General features: G+C 42.3%; 1 protein-coding gene across 2 annotated transcripts in view; it reads right to left on the bottom strand.

The window, feature by feature from the left end:
• Nucleotides 1–232: 232 nt before the first annotated feature.
• The window catches only part of ihh.S (indian hedgehog S homeolog), a 39,889-nt gene continuing 15,737 nt past the window's right edge, over nucleotides 233–24,384 (bottom strand). Inside the window, exons 2-4 of one of the 2 annotated variants that reach the window (XM_041577616.1) lie at nucleotides 14,623–14,884; nucleotides 9,853–10,024; nucleotides 6,186–7,884 (exon numbers count right to left, since the gene is read on the bottom strand). In XM_041577616.1, the coding sequence (XP_041433550.1) occupies nucleotides 7,707–7,884; nucleotides 9,853–10,024; nucleotides 14,623–14,884 (612 nt within the window). In that variant the 3' untranslated portion in view covers nucleotides 6,186–7,706. Of the gene's footprint in view, nucleotides 901–6,185; nucleotides 7,885–9,852; nucleotides 10,025–14,622; nucleotides 14,885–24,384 lie in introns of those variants that run through there. The other variant, NM_001085793.1, reaches the window with a different exon arrangement.

Raw genomic sequence — 24,384 nt, 5'->3', positions numbered from 1 at the left:
TCAAAGTTCACCCTATTCTGAAGCCAAGTCCTCTGAAAAAACTGATCCCACTCTGGTTTGAGGAAGGAGTATTGTCAGTTTTAATATAATGGTCCATAGGACCAAGTCAGCAGCTACCCTTTCTATTAATCTATCTCTGTCAAAGCCAATACACTACAAAGGCAGAAACAGTCGATATGTCCACGGTAAGGTTGTTAGGAACATGTTCACTTGTCTTCTACCCATGCTAGGCTCAGCTTTCCAACTGGACAATTCCTAAAGGATGGAACTCATTCCCATGAAGTATTAGCCTGCCCAAGTGATACAGAGCTTTGCTATACCAGTGAATGCCCATCTGCTGTGATGGTTGCGTTCCTGCTATTATCCCTAAATTGTAGAGTACCCGGAGAGGCCAATAAACAATTTGGGCTAGCCTCTGTTTCTGTACCAGGGCAAAACAGGACACAACCACATCATCTACCACGAGTGTCCCATGCTGAGTTAGAGGAGCATAAGCCCCATAGTTTGTCTGCGTATTTACTGACCTTACTTTAGCAGGTATCAGCCCCACCACATTTGATACTAGAATATATTGCCCTGGCCTTACACTGCTTGCAAATACTGCCTGGAATTCCGAAGCTGGTGTGGAATAATTGTCCGAAACAAAGATCAAATGGGCTGGTGTTAAGAACAAACGACGGTGTGGGTCTTGAGTCTTTATAACCTGGAACATGTGCTCTTCTTTGGGACTGTGATCTAAAAAGCTCAAAAAGTCACTGTACGTTGGCCTCCCACTGTTGTCCATAGCCAGGACACGTAGGCCTGGGCTCAGCTGAGAAACTGGTATCTTCTCACCAGACTCCAATGTGGCCAGTGCCTCTCCTGGGAAACAGCCTCCAGTCTTGGCAGCGGCAGAATGTTCTGTACAAACACAAAGAGAAGTCTTAAATATGATAATGATACATGGTGGGAGCTAAACAATGACTAAATATATTGCAGTATATTCACCTCCCTATACACATACCTGTACATGGGGAAAAGTATAGGATTTTTGATGGTGCCCTTTAAAGAGATAATAGAATAAAAGGCACCTTTGGATATGAACCATGGGGTCTGAAGCTGTGCCCCCTCTCTCTCTTTCTCTCTCTCCCCTCCAAGGTCACTATTCTTCTTTAGATTTCCCCCAAAAAATCAAGCATTGAAATAGTTAAAAAAATCAAATAGCAACTTCACAGAATGAATGTTACCCGCTCCTGTTCTGGCCCACGCTGCATCCAAATATACTCTCTCCCGGCATGGCCCTCATCCACAGGCCACAGGCCACAACTAAAAATTAGCAACATAAACAAGTCTGAGATAGCAAATATTGGGCTAGGCTGAGGCTGCTGCCTGTGGCTGAGGGAGAGGTGCCAGGTAAAAGAAGGGGTACTGATTTCAAGCAAATTCACACCAAAAAAAATACATTTTCCCAAAACACTCTGGTCATTTCTAATGCAGAATAACAATTTGCGCTGAGGCAGACTGAGGCACGGCAGGGGGCATGGGGGAGGCTAAACATAGAGACAGCTACCGAGCATAAGGATGTTCAGTCTTTTGCCATCTGATGGGCACCTCAGCCAAACCCAAACTTTCATATACTTTGATTAATAGACTCTTTAAAATTACACAGTGGGAAAAAGAACTTTAAACCACAAAGGTCAAGTCTCCATACGATGCGCAGCCATCCCAGCACAGTCTATTGCTCTCAGCACTTGATTAGAAAATCTCACACTAGTTTCTGAGTTCTGGTACTTGTCTGTTATACCAGACCAGCATAACAACGTTCAGGTTTCAATGTTCTCGCTTACTGGTGGATCTTAATGGGGATCCATAGGACCATGGCTGCTTTTAGGTAAAAGAAAAAAGGCATTGGCCTTATGCCCTAACATAAAATGGGAGGTAGGGAGGTAACAACAGATAAACGTACAGATGATATATTATTATATGTAGTAAATACATCATGTATGCCCTATATCTCTGCTCTTACTTACTCTTTTCAGTTATTATATGAGCTACTCCAGATTTCTGGGCAAAGTGTGGCATTGTAGGGAGGATAGGGTACAATTCAGTTTCAAGACTTTAAGAATACATCCCAATGGCTCTATGGGATTCTCAGTATAGAAATTCTTGCTGGGGATAATAATGCCAGATTATTTTTCTAGAATTGGAATGGGTCTCCTATGGCCCATCAGAGAACCAGACACCCACTCTCAAAGCAATTAGTACCAATCAAAAGTTTTCTTTCAGTATTCTAACTGCAGCAGACCAGTAAAAGCTAACTGTTAATTGGTTGCTGTGACCTACATGCCTGTATTTCTACATGGGTCTCTCTGAGTTTGTGTGGGACCCTTAGAAATACAGTCGACCACACCCCTCCCCTCCCCTCCATTGCTCTTTGTAAACAGCTCAGGGATTTTATATTTAGCTTGCCCCGACAGCAATAACTACCACAGAATAATATTGCTTTAAATACATATTAGGGTTGTTTTGTGAGAGTGTTTTATCTTTAATAACAGTGAAGGCATCTCAGGATGGTTTGGTTATTTCAAGAGCTTTCCTCCTCCCTGGCCCCCCTCTAATATGTGCACCTCTTCCCCTCTAACCCATATTTGCTTTTGCTTTATATATAGGTGATCGGGTCCTTTGAACTTTTCCAAGGTCCTAACAGTGATTATTTTTAATATCCATCTTGTTTTGCTTTGCTGGGCTGTGTGTTCTCTGTGGTTGGGGGATGTGGGTTTAAGATGCTGCGTGTAACCGCAGAGTGGAGCAGCCTGGCATCAGCCTGTCTCCTTGGGTCCCGGCCCCCCCTCCCCTCTGCTCTCGGCTCCTCTCCTGTGCTAGATTGTCCTCTTCCCCTTGAATGTCTGACCCGACCTAACCCCTTTTGACACAGTTTCCCTGGGTCGTAGGGTTTGAGTGACTGAGGATATTAGCAATACTGTGGATTTCTACCAGAGGATCCCCCTTAATTTGTGCTAAAAACCATAGTAAGGTTATTCCTCCAGGGTTGCACTGGCCAACCAAGACACTAAGGGCTCTTCTAGTGGGCCACATTGTATGACAAATCCTGCTAGTCTGTTATGCTCAATATAAAGCTGTGTAATACAAATACCAGGTTATATTTAATGGTGCGTAGAATGGGCCATAGATTTCAGGTTCTCTGGTGGGGCCTAGGAGGCCTTGTCCCTGGCTGATAGCATTCTGCTTAATTTTCACCTACAAAATATAAAAACTGCCCTTAAGTGCCACCCTCTCTGCTCTCCTAAGTATTTAATCAGATTTTCCCTTTCAAGATCTCTGAATGCCTTTTACTTCCTAGATATCCCCTACCCTGCTTATTTGATGCCCTAGATAAACTGGGCTGAATGGCTTATATAGAGTCTTCCTGTGTCTTTTTATGGGCTAAGGTGGTCCATGGCCAAATGATAGGCCTGCACTAGGCAAATCCATTATGGAAAAGGACCTTGGAGTCCTTGTAGATGATAAACTTGGCTGTAGCAAGCAATGCCAGTCAGCAGCATCAAGGGCAAATAAGGTCTTGAGCTGTATTAAAAGGGGCATAGAGTCACGGGAGGAGAGGGTTAATTCTTCTAATTTATAGAGAACTTGTAACGCCCCATCTAGAATATGCCGTACAGTTTTGGTCTCCATCACTCAAATAGGACATTATTGTATAACAGAGGGTACAGAGAAGGGCAACTAAGCTGGTGAAAGGAGGAAAGACTAGCCAAATTGGGGATGTTCACGCTGGAGAAGAGGCGCTTAAGGGGTGATGTGATAACTATGTATAAATATATAAGGGGATCATATAATAATCTCTCTAATGCTTTATTTACCAGTAGGTCTTTCCAGCTGACACGAGGTCACCCATTCCGGTTCTGCCTAAATATTCGGAAGGGGTTTTTTTACAGTGAGAGCACAGGCTGATACATTAGATAGCTTTAAGAAGGGGCTGGATAGCTTTTTAGTGAATTAGGGAATACAGGGTTATGCAAGATAGCTCATAGTACAAGTTGATCCAGGGACTAGTCCGATTGCTATTTTGGAGTCAGGAAGGAATTTTTTCCTCCTCTAAGGCAAATTGGAGCGGCTTCAGATGGGTTTTTTTTTGCCTTCCTCTGGATCAACTGGCAGTTAGGCAGCTTTAAAAAAAAAAAGCGGATGAACTTGATGGACGTGTGTCTTTTTTCAACCTTACTTACTTATGTTACTATGTTACATGGGGATATTGGCCAAGTCAGAAAACCACTAATCTTTGTTGATCAACTGGGCCTATTAGGACATCTGCCTGTACATATATCTGTGTCTGTCTGCTCCTGATACTGACTGTCATTACTAGATATTTCATTACATTGCACACATTGATGTCTGTAATTTTTTTACACACTATTAAGGACTAAATAAGGTGCCAAAAATTGCCCTACATAATGGAGCTTGTGCTGCCAAGGAGCCCAGCTACTGGTAGCGGTTAGTAGTCAGGGAATGGAATCCCATCCTGTTCCAAAATCAGTAGCTTGGCAGTTAACAGTTCATTGTTACGGTGCTGGTGGGACCTCAGTGCCTGTTACTGATGCTACAAGCCCAGTCACTGTCCCACTAGCCAGCCAGTTAAACACATTCAGTCACTTATCTGGGCCGGGAGACAGGATTGGACCTGCCAGATCCAGCTCTCTCTAGCACATGTACTGAAAAGCTTAGACTAATAATTAACCATTGATTGCTGAATATCTAGATATGTGGGGTTAATTTTCCTGGATGATTGCCCAAACTTTAGATTCTGTTAACCCTTGTTTTCCAGAGTGGGCTCTGCAATACATAACACAGTCTCCTCAGGCCCCAGAATGCTTTACAGTTATGGCATTTCCCCACCCCGGGATTTCAGGGACGACTGAGAGTGTTTTAGCTGTTTTCTTTCCTTAAGTGTCAGGAACTCAGCTGGAAACAGTTCACTGCTCACTCAAAATGTTGACAGATAAAGTTGTGCCAAATTGTCAACCAGAAGGATTTGTGCCAAAACAGCAGTGGAAAAAAGAAAAGTGCTAATTCTGCACATGTAGCTCAGGATAATTTTGCCTGATGCAAATAATAACAGGGTTATGCTTTTAATACCATTATTATTATATGGTAGGGACTTTTTCATAGATAAACACTGGTAGCCTGTGGGTATGTAAGTCACCCCCCTGGCTAGCTCTGGCCTCCCCCCGGTGGACTCTTAATGTACCCAGTTCTCATCCTAGCTGCTGCAGAAATTTAGTGAGGTCAAATTTAGTGCAGGCTTTCCTCGGGCATATAACTACTGTATATTAGGAGAAACTTACAGCAGTTCCTGAACTACAGTTACCAAAACTACACAGCAACCTTCGGTTGTAAGTGGTAAGCTGAAAGAGTGCAGGTTGGGAAGCAATGGTAAAGAGCGCTACTGTCTTCATCTTGCCATGCTGTTGACAATCTCGGGCACTATACCGACTCTCCCACAGGCTGTTACTACTGTTCCTTCCTAGAGGCTATCCCCATTGCTACTATAGGCACCATATCTCACTCCTATACCTGATATCCCACAGCCACAGTCCCTTCCCAGAGACTATTATCCTACTGCTACTATAGGCACCATCTCTCCCTACTATACCTGCGATCCTACAGCCACAGTCTCTTCCCAGAGGCAATTACCCCCACTGTTACTATAGGCACCATCTCTCCCTATTATACCCGGCCCGCTATCCCACAGCGACAGTCCCCTTCCTAGAAGTATTAAATTCCATTTATATAAAAAGAACAGTAAACAGCTGAAACATTCAGTAACAACTAAATTCATTACGGGAATGGATGATATAATGTAAATGTAACTTCCTAATGAATGTTAGTTGTTTGCCTTTAGGATGATATATAATCAACATTTGTCCAAGGAATTACCCTAGGGCGGGTAAAAGCAGTTGTTTAAATATAGTGGAAGAAATGAAGTTTCACTATGAGTATAGAGAAGAGTTCTGCTTCATAGAAACGCAAAGTAGTGCATGTTTTGTTCGTTATACCATTTTCTGAGATTTCTGAGAGACAAGCATGTTCCCATAACATTCCCTTATCTCTCTTGCTCCCAGACACACAGCACTGTCCTTACATCCCTACTCTATAGGTAAGAATACACGAACACACAAATAATGGCTTAAACCTTTTTTATTTTAAATAGTTGCAACATTTGTACAAATGCAAAATATACAATATATGAATATTATGGTACCAAATAATATAAACCAGAAACCTATATACACTATATACTCGCAAGGACTGCAATATATTAGCTTCTATCTCTGTCTGTAAAAATAGCATTATTTGTATTAACTTAGGCACCTGCATACATAAACACTTTGGACATTACATGGCTAAAAAACGTGGAAATATTTGCAGCATCCATCCTTAGGCTGTCTGACAATACCTTCTTATCCAACAAAGGGACATAACAATAGATGTTGTAATAACACCAAGCTCTAGTCCAAGTGCCGCTTTCCCTTTATCATTGTATAGGATAAATGCCCCAAACGTCATAAGCATGGGTATGTTGAGGTGGCTCTTAGCCTTTGTACTAGGGCCCAAAAAGGAGGTAATGTCATTAATCAGGAGGTTCACATTAGAATTAGTGCAGCTGAGAGAATGTCTCCTATATTTTTTCATATTTTGAAAAAACATCACATGGACTGACTGGGAGGCTGCTGTTTGTTCTGTGTCACATTTCCTACTTCGAGAGTGAGGGAAATACCTGGACGCGAAGTTCAGTCAGCAAAAAAAACCCAGCAGGTGACACTGTTGCTTCAAATGCATGATCAGTGTAAAAACTGCTAAACTCGAAAATATCATAATTAATCAAAACAGCAAAAGTGCTCAGAAGAGAATACTGAGAATCGTTTGCCTAATTCAAGAACATGTAATTCTAAGCAACTTCCCAATATACATTCATAACGCATTTGCACTGGTTTTAATGGTATGCAAATGTAATAGCTATTGAATTTGAGTGTCCCTTTCTTTTCTCTAGTTCTGACTACTGATACAATGTCTTTTGCTAAATGTTTTCAAAAGTCAGAACCAGCAGGACAGAGAATATAAATAGCCAGACAAGTACAGTTTTCAGTCGCTAACTAGCTATTACATATACAAATAACATTAAAACCAAGCAAATGTGTAATTCTGCATATCACTCTTAATGTGTGCAGTTAGTATCTCTCTCTCTCTCTCTCTCTCTCTCTCTCGCTAGTAGTAATATTTTTATCAGATGCCTAGAACCTTACATTTCTTTCCATGAGTAAATTGATTCATATGTGAAGTTCTGTTTAGTTGGGTTTTGCCAGTTATAACTGGATTAGTATAGGCAAAATACCCCTTGAGAGAAGAAGCCCTCATATAAAATTCTTGTTATTTATCCAAATCACCCAAATATACTTTTTAGCTTACTTTCATGGTTGTTTTCCTTCATGAAAAAATCAAAACTGCCCACGCACACCCAGGCCCTCTCGAGAATATACTGACCCTGGTGCTCGGTAAAAAGGGCTTCGGTAACCCCACAACTGTACGAAGAAAAGATTTCCTTCATGAACCTGTACTTGGAAGGTCCAGCCCCCTTGATTTCCTACTCTCTATTCACCTGATACCTTCATTCTCAGTTCATTTTATCTATTCTTCCTTTTCTCTCCTTCCTGCTATCCCTTCTGCTGTTTAGACTTTGCTTTTTCCCTAATTTTTTTCCTTTTTCTAATTATTTCCTCTTCCCCTTCTGTCCCCCTCCCCTTCCCATCTTTTTCACTCTTCTTTCGTCCCTTCTTTTTCTTCTTCTTCAATTTCCACCCCGCAGATCCCAGTTCCTCTGTAACTGGCACCCTAACAAAAAACAAAACAAATATGTTAAAACTGTCTGACTTTTGGGTTGCTGTAAAGCCCTAAATGAATCTATCCAGCCATGTCTAAGGTAAAAGGCCAAGAGTTGGAAGTGCCATCAAGTAGTGCTGTATTTCTGTTGCTCTCATTCCTACTGGTAGGCAGGAGGTAAGGGTTGCACCCAATAGAAAAGACTCACTAGGAACCCATTGCATTGATTTGTACAAGTGTGAAACTTGATGGAGCAGGAGTAAAGAAGTCTTAGTTTTCATGTCCTCCCTAAGAATTAGAGTTCTGTACTTGGGTAAGCAATGACAGATGTGGGCTTGTACTTAGTTATAAGGTTCCCTTAAGGAAAATCAGTGCTGTCTTACAAGTATAGGGGCAATAATTGTTCTAACATATTTGTTTTGGAATGACCACTCATTCAGGTTCAAGGATTCCCTGCTTTTGATTGCACCACCAAGTCCATATGTAACCATGGTAGCGAATGGTTTGGCCAACTCTCTTTAACATGGCTGCTCAAGAGTCAGCATCATTGTGATTGGTTATTCAATAAAGCATTAAATAGAATGACTTCATATAGAGCAACTGGTCACTGTTTGTCACACCTTTGGATGCTATAGCCTAAAGTGACACTAATGTACCTCTAGCCGTAATCCATTTCATGGAGTGCTGAACACTAGAGGGGGCTTTTGCTCCATCACATTACCTTACAATACTTTCCAAGGATGAGTTATCTACTGGAACTAAAGCAAATTAGTTCAGTGCTGGATCACATTAAACAGATCCTTCCACTTGCTCCCCAACCCAATGCAAAGGCTGTGGCTAAGAGCAGTTGCACCAATTTACAAGCATTTGAGTTTTTACTCTCTCTGGGAGTATTTGATTTTACATTAGAAAGAGGAACTGATTTACTAAGAGGGGTGCTACAATGCTCCATTGCAGTTACCCCTAGCTACCAATTGGCCATTTCTCTGGATGAGACTACTAAAGGTTTCAAAATGAAAGCAATAATCTGACTGGTTGCTATAGTTAAGTGAACCACTAACTGCCCCATTGCACTAAGGATTTCAAGAATCCTTCACCCCAGGTGACCTTTATTGGAGATACCATGGTATAAACAGTGTCTCAGGGTGATATTATGTAGAAGCCTGACTTGGCTGAACTAATACATTGCTCTATAGAGGCACAACTGCCGGGCACCTTTCTCAGATGAGCACATGTCTTACTATTGCCAGAGGTAATTAATGTTCAATTAAAGTTTAACCCGACAAAGAAAATCTTAATTTTTGATCGCCCTTCAACTTGGGGAGCTGTCCCCCGGGGGCAAATTTCTGCTATAGATCTACTCTGCACCTGACTCGAGTATTAGCCTCCTGCCAAGTGCAGGCATGAGATATTCCCAGGCAGATAAGGGCTGCCATAAGCCATAGCCAGGTCCTCTGTGTACTGGATAGATTTCATAAGGAGGGGGTCTGGGTCGATAGTCAATCACTTGACTTGACTGCTGTACACGAGGAAAAATACACACACAAGCCATTAAGGGGTATTACTGTGCTGGGATTTTTAATGACGTTATTGCTCTGTAAAGGTAAGCAAGGTAAGCAAGTAGACGTCAAGTCTCCTAGTATTTGGGTTATGGAGGGTCTGCACCTGAAAGACACCATCTAGTGGCCAGATACAGATAGTGTTTTCTAATGATGAAGAATGCTTTAGCCATTTCGGCAATATAGCAGCTACCACTCACATCTCAAAACAGGCATCTATTTTTGGTGTAGGGCCCTTCGTATTTTCTGTAAGTGAATGGGTCATCACAACAGTGACAGCAGGCATTATTTAGGCTATGAGGCCTGGCCTTTCCTTAAGAGTTTTAGTTCAACAACATTTGGAAATATGAAGCTTGGACACCTCTGATTTATTTAATTCTTTAAACCTGCCACCCAGCTCTGACTCTAGCCCCTATCTCACCTCATATAGTTATCAATGGGTTCATAACCCAGTTCCCCCTGTGCATCTGCTGCTCCCTGCTTCCTCCAGTCTGCATACAAATCTTGTGCTTCCTCCAACTTCTTCCTATGGGATGAGGGCTTCCAGGCTGAATTCTGAGGGGTGAATGGAGGGTACCCTTTGAACGAGGCATCTGCAGAGAAAAAAAACAGGATAGCGATAAGCCCCCTCAGCCAGTCAACTTCACTGACAAAATGTAATAGCACTAAAAAAAATAAAAATAAATGTACTTACCAAGGCAGTAGGCTGTTCCTCCACCGTGCGCCCCCTGTGGCTCATCATTAGAGACAAACTACTGGGAACAGCAGGTACTGCTACTTCTACAATCCAAAGCTCTGTTATACTATTGGGGGGGGGGGGGCTCTAGACACATTTGTTGCTGTTCTTTATTGGATTTGAATTTTTGTTCTAATGTTTTTATTGGCTGCAGGATATTTCAGGTCCTGTCCACTTTAGTAAAAAGTAATTGTATGAAACACTCACACAACTAAATTAAACATCTGAGGGACAGCAGCAAATATATATAAATGTGTGTGTTATAATGTTAGCTCTTGGCCATTGGTCATGTAAGGGATCAATTGAGTCTGTGCACAAACCTGCCATGTACTTGGGCAATCAAAGAAATAGGCTAACCTTTGCCTTGCCACCTGGCTGGTATTTTACCAGCCTGTCTGGTAAAAATGATGCTAGATGTAAATGTTATTTAAAAAGCACTAACCCCTAAAATTAATATAGCTAAAAATGCCATATTTTATATACTGAACTTATTGCACCAGCCTAAAGTTTCAGCTTGTCAATAGCAGCAATGATCCAGGACTTCAAACTTGTCACAGGGGGTCACCATCTTGGAAAGTGTCTGTGACACTCACATTCTCAGTGGGCTCTGAGGAGCTGTTGAGAAGCTAAGCTTAGGGGTCATTGCAAATTATCAAGAAGAAAATTAGGTTGGCCTGTAATATAAGATGAAACACTTCAACTGAACAGATTGAAAAACTGTCACTCACAATTGTGAGTGCACGCCAATTTATTTAATGCTTTGACGTGGCTGACAGCGCAGCTTATAAAAGGGCAGTGAAAGGAAAGCTCTCTTATGAAATGGATTTTGTTCTTTGTCATGTGGCCCAGTGGATCACTAGGGCCAGGTTTACAACAGAAGTGCTGTAAACTTGGAAGTGCGGATTTTGCCCTAAACCACCTTAATCTGTATTATTTCCAGCAACAAATGTATCCTTTGTTTCTAATCCACTGATCTTGTAAAGGGCTTGTTCTTGGTACGCAAAAGAACCTTTGATTCAATGCATTTAGCATCTTAGAATCCGTATGCACCGAGTGTGAACAGCAAATTGTGTGTAACACAATGTGATACATCGTTGCCTGTTATTGCTGCCTCCTGAATTCTGTTTCTTTAAGAACAAATCTCATAAAAGGAAATGCATTATCCTTCTTGCTTGCCTGGCCTGTACAAGTTATGGACGCACTATTTAACTTGCACCCAAAAATCAGCAATACAAGAGTGCTACAAAAAGCACAGCATGCCAAGTTTTTTCCATCTTGCCTCCTGGCTGGAGGTTTCACTCAATGGTGCAGTGCTGCCTTTGCTTGGCAGTGCTATATTCATAGGAGCTGATGGTGGGTGGCACATAGATGTCCCACTGAATGCCTTCTAGCTCCACCTTTAAAAATAGTTTTACCGGCCAGTACAGTGTTTGGTGATGAAGGGGGTTGGTTGTGGCATAAGGGGGTGGGAAAGTAACGCATATGGGTGAGGTGTAGCAATGATGCAATAAACAGTATTGTCTGGATTATGCAATGATCGGGAAAGAAAAGGGTAAGACTGGGCGGATCAAGGGATTCGGTGGGCAGGCCAGGGGCTCAACTTACTGGTGTTATAAATTTACCAGCAACTACATTCCTGGTGGTAGCCTTGACAGGTGTTTTTCCAGCTAGGCTAGTAAGATACCGAACAGGTAGCAACCCTACATGTCATTCAGATCTGCAAGCTGGGGAACACCATCCACCTTGTGCCCAACAGCACTGCACCCTACACCTTCCACAAGTTCTGTGCAGAGAACTGACTGCTCAAATCATTGCCCCGTGTGCAACCAGTATCTGTATCAGCCCTAATAGGTGCACTGTCACCCTTAAGTGCCATTTCACTTGAGCCTGGGGCAGTAAAAAAGCCTGAAGTAACTATGGGTGAGAGACAATGTGCAGTTTGTAAAGGAATGGCAGTGGCAAGGTCAGTGTCCTAGCACAATTGACAGGGTAGCCTGAGGTCTGAACATTGTCATGAAATATTGATCAGGTTGGGCAGGGGTGAGACTGGATTTTATGAGCTGAGATGCTCACTATAAAGGGTCACAATACTTTTCTCAAACCCTCTGTATTCTTTCAAAGGAGGTAATATATATTTCTTTGCTCTCCCCCAGCTTTTGTGCAGGTGGAAACGACTCCCCAGGCAGTTTCAGCCTTGAATAAACATAGACATACAGAGAGATCTACTCATTTTTGCCACCCATATCCTGGGCCAACATACAGTGGAGTCTATGAAGACATGTCTGGCAAAGATCATAGCTGCCCTCCTCATCCAATAGGATTTTTAAACCTGCCTGATTAATATCTGGAAAATTTTGAGCCATAGGCAATAGAGTTGACTTTCATTATGGCCAACCATATGCCTTAAATATCTTATAAAGCCCCTAAAAGAAGCTGGTAGGGCTCAGGGACTGGCAGCCCAGAGCATGTGACCAGTTAAACATTGAATTCTCTATAGCAGCAATAATACTTTAAATCACAAAGAGATACAGCACAGGTATTCATTGCACAATTCTATTGAACAGGACCCATAATTTTGCTCATAGCCTGTATGGAGAGAGACCACAAAACTATGGCAGCATAGGTATTTGCCTGTATTAAGCACAATTCAGCAGGAACATCCCCCCTAAGTTTGCTCATAGCCTGTACAGAGAGATACTATGACAGTATAGATATTCTTCTGAACTAAGCACAATTCAGCATGTACAGACTCTTTTTTTCATAGCCTGTACAGAGATAAACTAAAAAAGTGCCTCAATTCCAGGTCACAGCTGTGGGATGAGATCCCACAAATACTTTAGTGGTGTGTTCTGTATGACAAACTGGTGCAATTATTTATAAATAAAATCATTTTGCTTTAAATATGCTCTGCATTACTGATACAGGAGGGAAATCTGCTTATTGGGCATTGAATGTCACCTTAGTGCACCTTAGCGAATGGCCATAACATGTTATATCTGTAACAAACCAGTTATATCTTTGCTGGCTAGTGCAGATTCTTGCATTGCATATATTTTCTGTACAACCCTTCTTAACTGAGCAGGTTTTAGTTTGGATACAATAGCCATACAAGAGGAGTTTCTGGATCAATTGAGCATGGTGTCCCCCTACCCCATAGCAATGATACTCAAACATCATGTAAATATGGTCCAATAATCTGTTAGCAATTAGTATTCTTACATTAGTTGCATTCTCATCATTGAGTTTTGTGTGTTAGTTTAAAATCTCATCCCTAATGTGTGGGAAATGTCACCTCTACCCCAGCTCATTCCTACTGACTCCCATGTGAACTCATTCCCCTCATACACACCTAGTCGTTTGTGAGCATTGGGATTCCACATCTAAATGATTGTACACGTGCCGTAAAATAAACCGCTTGCACTACAAACACTGCTGGACCCCAGGGGGAATCTAAAGCTAAAGAGATACCTGGATCACTGGGTACATCAAATCTGCTGGAAAAATAGATCAGCCTCTCCATAGGATATAGTAGTATAAGAATACTTGCATTTTGGTCTCACCTTGTTGATTTTAGTTGCATTGTATAATCAATTTATAAATACCAAGGAATGCTAATTGCTTATCATGTTCCACATTCATAACTAGCATTGTGGTGTAAAATACAGTGTTTTATTATTATTATTATTATGTATCTTAATTCCCTGTGTGTGGTCACATTACGCAAAATCTGCCTTTCATCCCTTGTTACAGAGCGACAGATTCCTAGCATTCTTCACCAGAGTGTTGTAGTTGTATGAGAGCTGCAGGGTTCAGAGCCTTCTGAATGATATGTCTCAACCATGTCAACAAAGTATTGTTGCAGAATTAAAAGTACAGTCATACATACCTTGACATGGTTGAGATAGTTAGATACTTGGGGTTTTAATAAAAAGTGATAGATTTTATAATGCACTTTTTGTGTTTATATCACATACTGTGTCTGTTGGATATGATATCACACTGCCATCATCAATGTTTTTACCTTCACTAGGGGTTTAATTGAGTTGTGTTTGTGGAACAGTTGAAACTGCTTTGCATTAAATGATTATTTTAAAAGAAAAGACCTATGAGTGCAGATTTCCATCAATACAGGCAAATGTTAATATGTAAAGTGCACCCAGGCACAGTGCTTCTCAGACACGAGTGACAGCCTTCTCATATAGATATACAGTATTTAGCTCTATCTATTTATCTATCTATCTATCGATCGATCTATCAATCTATCTGTACAGATATAGATATACATAACTCTAAACAAATGCATACAATAATAGCCAGCAGTTTACTGAGAGAAACCCATTTTTGATTAGTGTTCTTGTTTCGTGGCTATTCCAGTGAATAACATAAATGGTAACACAGCACCTGTATGAGCACATTACAGTCTCCATGTTTATTAGATAGTCATACTGTTCTTACCTGACTTCACCGAGCAATGGATATGGGCTTTGGACTCATAGTAGACCCAGTCAAATCCAGCTTCCACTGCCAGCCTAGCCAGCATTCCGTACTTATTGCGATCCCGGTCTGATGTGGTGATGTCGACTGCACGCCCCTCGTAGTGCAAGGATTCTTCGAAATGGTGTCCATCCTCATCCCAGCCTTCTGTCACTCTCAGTTTAACTCCAGGCCACTGGTTCATGACAGAAATGGCCAAGGAATTCAGTCGGTCTTTGCAGCGCTGCAGGAAAGGAAGACAGGGAGAAACGTGATTTGTACATCTACAGACATACAGTATGCTTATAACACTACTATACTTTCCCAGCATGCAGTGAAGGTGTGGTTACTGCCACACTGATAGGGTTCTTGAGTTTGATTCCTACTTGAGCACAAACTATAACGAGATACAGGGAAAACATACAGTCTCCTTATAGACAGTAGTCTGGGTGGAGTCGAACCCAAAGGGGTCCTAGGTTTTGTAAGGGGTATTAATTTGCCATGTAAAAACTTCCAAGTGACACATGTTGAATAAAAGATGCTGACAGTCTGGTTTGCCCTGCCACTAATTGGCCTGAACAGGAAAAATGATACACAAATGACTGGGCACTTTCCAAACAGCCAATCACAATGGGCCTGCTGCCTGCCATTCTGTCCTCCATAATGGACTATGGAATTCTACACTAAACTGAACCAATTGTTTGTAATTTCTTACACCTAAACATTTAGGAGGTGATATACAGATGCAAATGTTAAATGCTAAAACAGAAGGAAATTGACATGTTTTTTGTGTGCAGTGTGTACTTGATCCACCCATAAGTAATGTGGTTGGGTCCTATTGTTTGCAGGGCTCAGAGCAGTCGGCTATATCTGGACAGATAGATAGAGGGGATTCCAACCATTTCTGTGCATGCTGCTCCTCTCTCTCCTCCTTCAGTGATTCTCCTCTAAGAAGCTGCTACCAACTGCATTACACTGTATGTTTTAACGTCTCTCCTGGGATGGCATGTCTGCCAACATTGGCCAGTCTGGGGGATGATTCCTGCCCTTGCACAGCACAACTTATAAAATATTAATTACAAAATTAATATTTTATTTATGCATGAATTTAACAGCCTAAAATGAGCCGATAAAAACGTGGCTGAACCCTAAGGTGCTGTTGAAATGCCGCCATTCTTTCAAAGGCTTAGTGTAGCCACACAATATTCTTTTAAGATGAACTTGTTTCAGCTAATGACGACTCCCTTCCACTGGTGATTTCCTGTTATTATTCAAGTCAATGGGACACAGCCTGGGTCTCAAACACACTAAGGTCACTTTTGTCATACTGCCTCTATGTTTACTCGATGAACCTCAGTACAGCTGTGCTGCCATACTACTAGGCCTCTACTAACTGGCTGGTCTGACACTATGAACCCCAGCAGTATGGATATCCTAATGTTGTGATTGGCTACTGATTGTTGATCTTTACAGTTAAAGTTGAACATTGGTTGAGCTAATAAAAATAATTGAAAGGGCCAATAGAGGCTCGGATTTTCCAGCAGAATTGTGTTTGGTACAAGGGAATATGCAAACCTGCAAACTGAGTTACTTATATGTTGATAGAAGCTTGGGACAACAGGGACAAAGGCAGTATAAAAAAAATGTGCAATTAGCTATTAATAAGTTTGTTAATCTAAAAATCACCCTTAAAGGAATAAAGGCACAGTGGACATTAAAATTACCTCAGAGTACAACGTTTGGCTCTCATTAGGACACATGGAGCTGCAGTTTAATAAGAGCTGGAGGTAAAGAAGTCTGGGGGGAATGCATATAAATCAGTAATGTCCAACCTGCAGCCCTCCAGCTATTACTGAACTACAACTCCCATAATGCCCCAGTCAGTGCTGTCAGTGAAATGCTGGGAAACGGGTGAGGATTTCTAACATTCTTCCTCTCCATGTGAGCAAACACAAACTAACCGTAGTTATGGCACAGGTTGTGGAGCCACAAACAATCACCCATCTCAGGTGGCAAAAACATCCGCCACCCTCTCAGCTGCCCGTGTTTAATAACTGTTAAGAATGTATTAATTGCCCGGCTGAGGAATTGCTTGGGTCAGAGCACTAAATACATTCTTCCGGGTATACTGGTTCCAGGGAAGGAGGGACCAGCACCACAGTTGCAGTTTCACAGTTGTATAAAGTACAACTTTATAACCCGATTGCATAGCTGCACGAATTGCTCATAAAGGGGTAGTTCACATTTGAATTAACTCTTTGATGTAGACAATGATATTATGGCTTAATTTTTTAAAATTTTGTCATGTCTGTTAAGCAGTTCCCCCATCTGAGGAGTGCTGCAGCTATCTGGCTGCTAGTTTACTGTACTGGCATGTCCAGGGGTGCTTCGCCAATGAGGCGAGTTGAGGCTGTCGCCTCAGGCGGCAGCGCCCCGCTAGGTACCAGGGGCAGCAAAAATGCTGCTCCTGGTACTTTAAGAGCGAATTTCCGGGGGAGAGGAGGCAGCAGCAACTGCTGCTGCCTCAGGCAGCAGAGGGGCCAGGATCGCCCCTGGGCATGTCACTACTTCTATTGCACCTTCAGCCCTAAAGAAGTATGACACTACGTTCCAGTATGTGTCTATTGCTAACACCTTCAACACACAGGCAGCAGTATAGACCAAGTGGCAGATCATTTCACTAATGTGCCCAAATATTACAGCTACGCGATTCCTGTTTGCACTGTGCTGGCAGGCACCATTATTATTAATTTCATGATGGAGGCTGAGGGCCGGTGTAAATTTAAAAATGGGCCGCAATTGGCCCCCAGGCCTGACTTTGGACATGCCTGCATTAGAGGGACTGAATACAAGCTTAAGTAATAAAAAGTAACAATAACACTGAAGCTTTACAGGCCAATACTTTTTTTGTTGCCAGAGTCATTGACCCCACCAATAACAACAAAGCATTTTAAATTGTAAACTGGACAGAGGCCCAAATGCCAGTACATAATAGAGATGCACCGAATCCAGGATTCGGTTCAGGAGTCGGCCAGGCCAGGATTCGGCATATGCAAATTAGGGGCGGGATGGGAAATTGCACAACTTTTTTTTACAAAACAATAAAAAGGTTTTCCCCTTCCCACCCCTAATTTGTATATGTAAATTAGGATTCGGATTTGGTTCGGTATTCGGCCGAATCTCTCGAGAAGGATTCAGGGGTTCGGGCCAAATCCAAAATAGTGGATTTGGTGCATCCCTAGTAAATAAACAATTAAAAATGTAGACCAATTGAACAGTTGCTAAGAACAGGACATTCTATAGCAGTGCTGTCCAACGCCATACTCTGCTTGCCCTATGCTGCCTGTGTGTGCCATATTCTGTCTGCCCTACTTTGCTTGTGTGTGCCATACTCTGCCTGCCCTAAGGTGGCCATAGACACACAGATAATATCGTACGAAACGAATTTTCGTCCGATATTCGTTGCGTGTATGGTGGAAAAAGAGCCGACCAATATCGGCAGAAGACTTGGATATCGGTCGGCTCGTCGATCGGGCTGGACGGAAAATTTTGATCGGGTGCCTTTGAAGGGACCCAAACATCGCCCATTGTTAGTGCTGAATCGTCAGATACAGGTAGAATTCTATTGTTTCTTCCCGTATATCTACCTGTATATCTGCCAATTCAGCTCTACACGTGTGTATTGAAACGAACGATCTTTCTTGGAAAGATCTTTTCCAAGAAAGATCGTAATTGTTACGTCTATGGCCACCTCTACTCTGCCTGTGAACATTGTGGGAGTTTGTTAACATTTGGAAATACTTGTTAGGGGATCCCCAGGGTGTTTAAGTGTTGCTGGTTGCTGTGCTATACACAGGAGATAAGGAGGCATAGGGATTTAAGGGGATGTCTTAAAGGGGTTGTTCACCTTTAAATTAACTTTTAGCATGACATAGAGAGTAGGATGCACTGAATCCATTATTTTGGATTCCACCAAACCCCCGAATCCTTTGCGAAAGATTCGGGCCAATACCGAACCAAATCCTAATTTGCATATGCAAATTAGGGGCAGAAGGGGAAAACATTTTTTACTTCCTTGTTTACTTCCTTACTTCCTTGTTTTGTGACAAAAAGTCACACGATTTACCTCCTCGTCCCTAATTTGCATATGCAAATTAGGATTCGGATTCGGTTTGGCCGGGCAGAAGGATTCGCCTGAATGTGGATTAAAGTGGATGTGGTTTGAAAGGGCGTGATCAACACTGGCTTCCATTATTGGCTCTCCACCATATGGGCTATAAAAATTCTGGCCCTCAGTACCACTGAAGTTGGGCACAGCTGTTCTATAGCATACTAATAGTTACTTTAAAGGTGAACTAGCCCTTAACCCAGGAGTGCCAGTACTTTACTAATGCGGGTCTACTTTTAGTGATGTCGTCCCATTATGATCTACATCCATAATATTACTGTTAGCATTCTGTTCCATGGGAAATATTACTTAAATATTATAAGAGAATTTATATTACTATATTTAACAAACAACTATCTCTTATGTAATCGTAGTAAAATAAAAATCTGAATGAAAAGAATAAAACAGAAGAGTTATTTAGTTAAGCTGTTTGTTGACAGTGCTTTAAGATCTACTGATCAGCAGCTAAAGGTCTACTGGTAGATCCCGATCTACCTTTTGGGCACCCCTGCCTTAACCCTATCCAAGTTTTACCTAATTGGCCAAATATACTGTACATACTGTGTTTTACAATCCAAGGAAACAATATGGCAGCTCCTGCCAATATATAGAAATATGCAATGAAGTACAAGTCTGGGTACACAATGAGCTATACTCTCATACTATCTTGTAATATATGGCAGCTCCTACCCATATGTACAAAATACAATTATATAGAAAAGGAATGCAAAAAACACAATAATGTACTTTCTATAGAATAGAAAGTGTATAGAAGGAAATGAGAGTCCCATAAATAGGGAGTGAATTGAGGCAAAGGTGAGAACAACCTTAGGGCAACACACAGTCTTATCTGGGAATAGCCAAAGTGCAGGAGTGCAAAGCAAACAAACACAGTTGCTAGGAGAATGGCATTCTGGGATACAACAAGATCTCCAATAGGTGCTTTGCCCACCTTAAACTGCTGGAAGCCTCTCTGCCTCAGGAGACCCTTGGACTTGGCACTGATACGTTTCTTATTCCACTGTACTGTTTTTATGTGCCCTGTGTCGCCCATTACAACATAAAGCACTTTGGACACAAGTCATCAGCCACTGATTAAAATCCAGTTCTTATTTTCAGCACTGACAGCAAAATTACTATTACTATTCTCTCCACTGCTTGTCCTGACTACTGGCATACCTCCCAACATTTTGGAAGTAAAAAGAGGGACAAAAAATTTTTTTCCGCATGTAGCGCAGCAATTTTTTTGACCACACCCCTTTCTGTGGCCACACCCCCTAATTACCATGTTTGTTTTACAAAATTTGGCAGGTTATGAAAGTTTGAAAATATTTCTCCTTATCTAAACTGTGTTTTTGTGTCTCAAAATTGTTACAAAGTATCTTATTTGCACCTGTTAGGTGTTCTGTGGTCTCTGCTAAAAGCCAATTGAGTGAGAAACTTTGTTTCTTTTTCTGGCTGTTCAGTGCAGAGAAAAGAGGGACTTTCCAGTACAAATGAGGGACTGCGGGTTGAGCTGTCAAAAGAGGGACTGTCCCTCCGAAAAAGGGACAGTTGGGAGGTATGCTACTGGTTCTACTGAAACACTGTATTTGCAGTCAGCTCTCCTCCAATCAAGAATCCACTTCCAAAGTGACTGCACTTTCCGTCATTAACAGACGAGAGAAGAAATTGAATCACTACATGATTAAACACCTTAGGGGCCCCTAACAATAATTTTCAAATGCTAACAAACTCCCAGAACAAATATCAGGCATATGTTTCACAGGCAGAGCAGGGCACACACAGGCAGAGTATGGCAAACATAGGCAGAGCAGGGCACACACAGTGAGCATAGGGAAGGCAGAGTATGGCACACACTGGCAGAGTATGGCACACACAGACAGAGTTCGGCACACCCAAGGAGAATAGGATAGGCACATTATGGCACACCCACGGAGCATGGGGCAGACAGAGCATGGCGCACACACAAAGCATAGGGCAGGCAAAGCATGGCACACACAGGGAGCATAGGGCAAGCAAAGCATGGCACACACATGGAGCATAGGGAAAGCAGAGTATGGCACACACAGGGAGCATAAGGCAGGCAGAGCATGGCACACACAGAAAGCATAGGTCAGGCAGAGTGTGGCACATACAGGGAGCATGGGGCAGACAGAGTATGACACACACAGGGAGCTTGGGGCAGACGGAGTATGACAAACACACACAGGGAGCATAGGGAAGGCAGAGTATGACACACATAGGGAGCATAGGGCAAGCAGAGCATGGTAAACACAGGGAGCATAGGGCAGACAGAGTATGGCACACACAGGGAGCATAGGGCAGACAGAGTATGGCACACACAGGGAGCATAGGGAAGGCAGAGTATGACACACAGGGAGCATAGGGAAGGCAGAGTATGGCACACACAGGGAGCATAGGGCAGAACAGAGCAGGAGACAGGGAAACCCATCAGGACCACTCTAAGATGTACTACATACAGGGACACAGTGCTGGTGCCCCATTAGCATTTTGAATAAGGTTCGAACAGGTCAACAATGTACAAACAGTACAAGGCTTTCAGATGTGAATAATAGAGGTGTCACGGGTGTGAACAATACAGGGGTTATTTCATGTGTGAACAATACAGGGGATTACAGTCTGAATTTGAGGTTTAAACAATGCAGGGGCCAGTTAATCTCTGTACTGATACCTAGTAAAGTTTACACAAGGACACAACAGGCAGACTTTCATGTGGAGGGCCACACGGGGGGGGGGGCTGCCAGTTGGACAGCCCTGACCTACAGTATCTCTCTTTGTCTGTTATTAGTCAGGTCAGTGCCCCGCTGGGTCCCTGTAAATCCTGAAGCACCATCTGCCTACTATACTTGCTATTTCATAGCCATTATTATCCCTACTGCTAATATTAGCATCATCTCTCCCTACTACACCTGGTATCCTACAGCCATAGTCCCTTTCCAGAAGAGCTGGAAATAGGGGTACGTAGAAGAGGCAGATGCCTAGGGAGCAAAGGTAAAGGGTGCCAGGCACATACCTGTCCTTCCTCTTGATCGTGCCATTGTGTCCCCCAACTCTGCAATTTGGCCTGGCATTGCTTCCCAGAGGCTATTACTACATGGCTACTATAGGCACTATCTCTCCCTACTACTCTATACCTGCTATCCCACAGCCACAGTCCCTTCCAAGAGACTATTATCCCACTGCTACTATAGGCACCATCTCTCCCTACTATACCTGCTATCCCACAGCCACAGTCTCTTCCCAGAGACTATTATCCTCACTGCTACTATAGGCACCATCACTTCCTGCTATTCTTGCTATCCCACAGTCCCTTCCCAGAGACTATTATCGCACTGCTACTATAAGCACCATCTCCCCCTACTATACCTGATATCCCACATCCACAGTCCCTTCCCAGAGACTTTTATCCCCACTGCTACTATAGGCACTATCTCTCCCTACTATACTTGCTATACCATAGTACCTTCCCAGAGGCTATTATCCCACTGCTACTATAAGCACCATCTCCCCCTACTATACCTGATATCCTACATCCACAGTCCCTTCCCAGTGACTATTATCCCCACTGCTACTATAGCACAATCTCTCCCTACTATACCTGCTATCTCACAGCCACAGTCTCTTCCCAGAGACTATTATCCCCACTGCTACTATAGGCACCATCTCTCCCTACTTTACCTGCTATCCCACAGCCACAGTCCCTTCCCAGAGACTATTATCCCCACTGCTACTATAGGCACCATCACTTCCTGCTATACTTGCTATCCCACAGTCCCTTCCCAGAGACTATTATACCACTGCTACTATAAGCACCATCTCCCCCTACTATACCTGATATCCCACATCCACAGTCCCTTCCCAGTGACTATTATCCCCACTGCTACTATAGCACCATCTCTCCCTACTATACCTGCTATCCCACAGCCACAGTCCCTTCCTAAAGACTATTATCCCACTGATACTATAGGCACCATCTCTCTCTCTACTATACCTGATCCCACAGCCACAGTCCCTTCCTAGAGACTATTATCCCACTGATACTATAGGCACCATCTCCACCTACTATACCTGCTATCCCACAGCCACAGTCCCTTCCCAGAGACTAGTATCCCACTGATACTATAGGCACCATCTCTCCCTGCTATACCTGATACCCCACAGCCACATCCCTTCCCATAATATATTATACCTATTGCTACTTCAGGAACCATCATTCCCTAGAGGTGGATAATGTAGATTTGGAATATTTCAGGATGGGTTATACCATAAATATTTCTAAATGGGACAAAACTATTATGAACAGAAGCCCATTCAAACATAGATTACCAAGATGCCCAAATTGTTCTACAAAGTATATTTTCCCTTTAATTATAAGCAATTGTTATATGAGTTGCAACCATAATTAGCACAGAAGTGGTTAATACTTTAGCTCCTCTGATCCTCTTGCCTCAGTGCTGAGTGAGGATGCTGGAATGCTGCTGTAATGTTTGCTTTACATCTAAAGGTGAGGTCCTACCTCATAAAAATCTCCACGCTGATACAGAGCACCCTTTCCCATCAATCAAGCCCTGCACAGGTTCAAAAGTCCAACTATATCAGTAAGCAGTTCCTATGCGGAAAGTACAGGATTCATCACTACAATGAAAAGTGATACAGGAGCTCATTTCTATACTTTGCACAGGGCAGAATGGTTCGCACAGTGAAAATATTTGCCCTGCACATGGTTATATTTATGAAGCTGGATAAGAGTGGTGTATTTAATGCGCTAACAGAATTGTAAACTATCATACACACTGTGAATGACCATAAGAGCTTTTTAAATATGGTAAACATCGCAAATTGCAAATATTTATGCGCACACACTGCCTATGAGTTACGCCACAACTTTGGTGGTGGAGAAAAGACAGTTTTGCAAATTGCACATTTAAATCAATGTCAATGCTATTCTCGTGCACAACAACCTTACATAGTGGCCACACTCCTGCAAACACCATTTCTCATTGTGAGCAATTTGCAAAAATTTGTGCTCAATGCAGATTTACAAAAACATGGAAAGATGGGCACAGCAGTGCAATGTTTTGGCTTTCAGTGAAAAACATGGACAATACAGCTATTTGTGAATAAATATGCACTGTGCAAATTTTATAAATGGCTTTCAACATCTTTAGTAATGGTCTGTTTAGTTCAGAGGAGTAGAGGGTCCAATTGAGCTGTACTAGAGGGTCCAACATGGGCTCTTCACATATTAAGTCCTCTATCTCAATAGTTAAAGTAGTTAAAGACAGGAAGAGAATAGCAGGTCTAGTAGGGCAAGATGGAGACAGAATAATAAGATGGTTTGAGTAGATCATGACGGTGACAATAGAATAGGTTGATGAAAATAGGGCAAAATGGAGACTGTAGCCCACGATGAAGACAGTAGGACAATATGGCAAAAGTATGTAAAGATGATAATAGCAAGTCAAGATCTACCCAAAAGAGCAGGATGTAGAACAACATGGAGACAATGGACAAGATAGAAACAGAACATCACATTGTCTCGAGTAGAACTT

The sequence above is a fragment of the Xenopus laevis genome, chromosome 9_10S (assembly GCF_017654675.1).
Source record: "Xenopus laevis strain J_2021 chromosome 9_10S, Xenopus_laevis_v10.1, whole genome shotgun sequence".
In the NCBI taxonomy this organism is placed as follows: Eukaryota; Metazoa; Chordata; class Amphibia; order Anura; family Pipidae; genus Xenopus; species Xenopus laevis.
The sequence above is the reverse complement of the archived record's forward strand: the minus strand, read 5'-3'. Positions and strand labels throughout refer to the sequence as shown.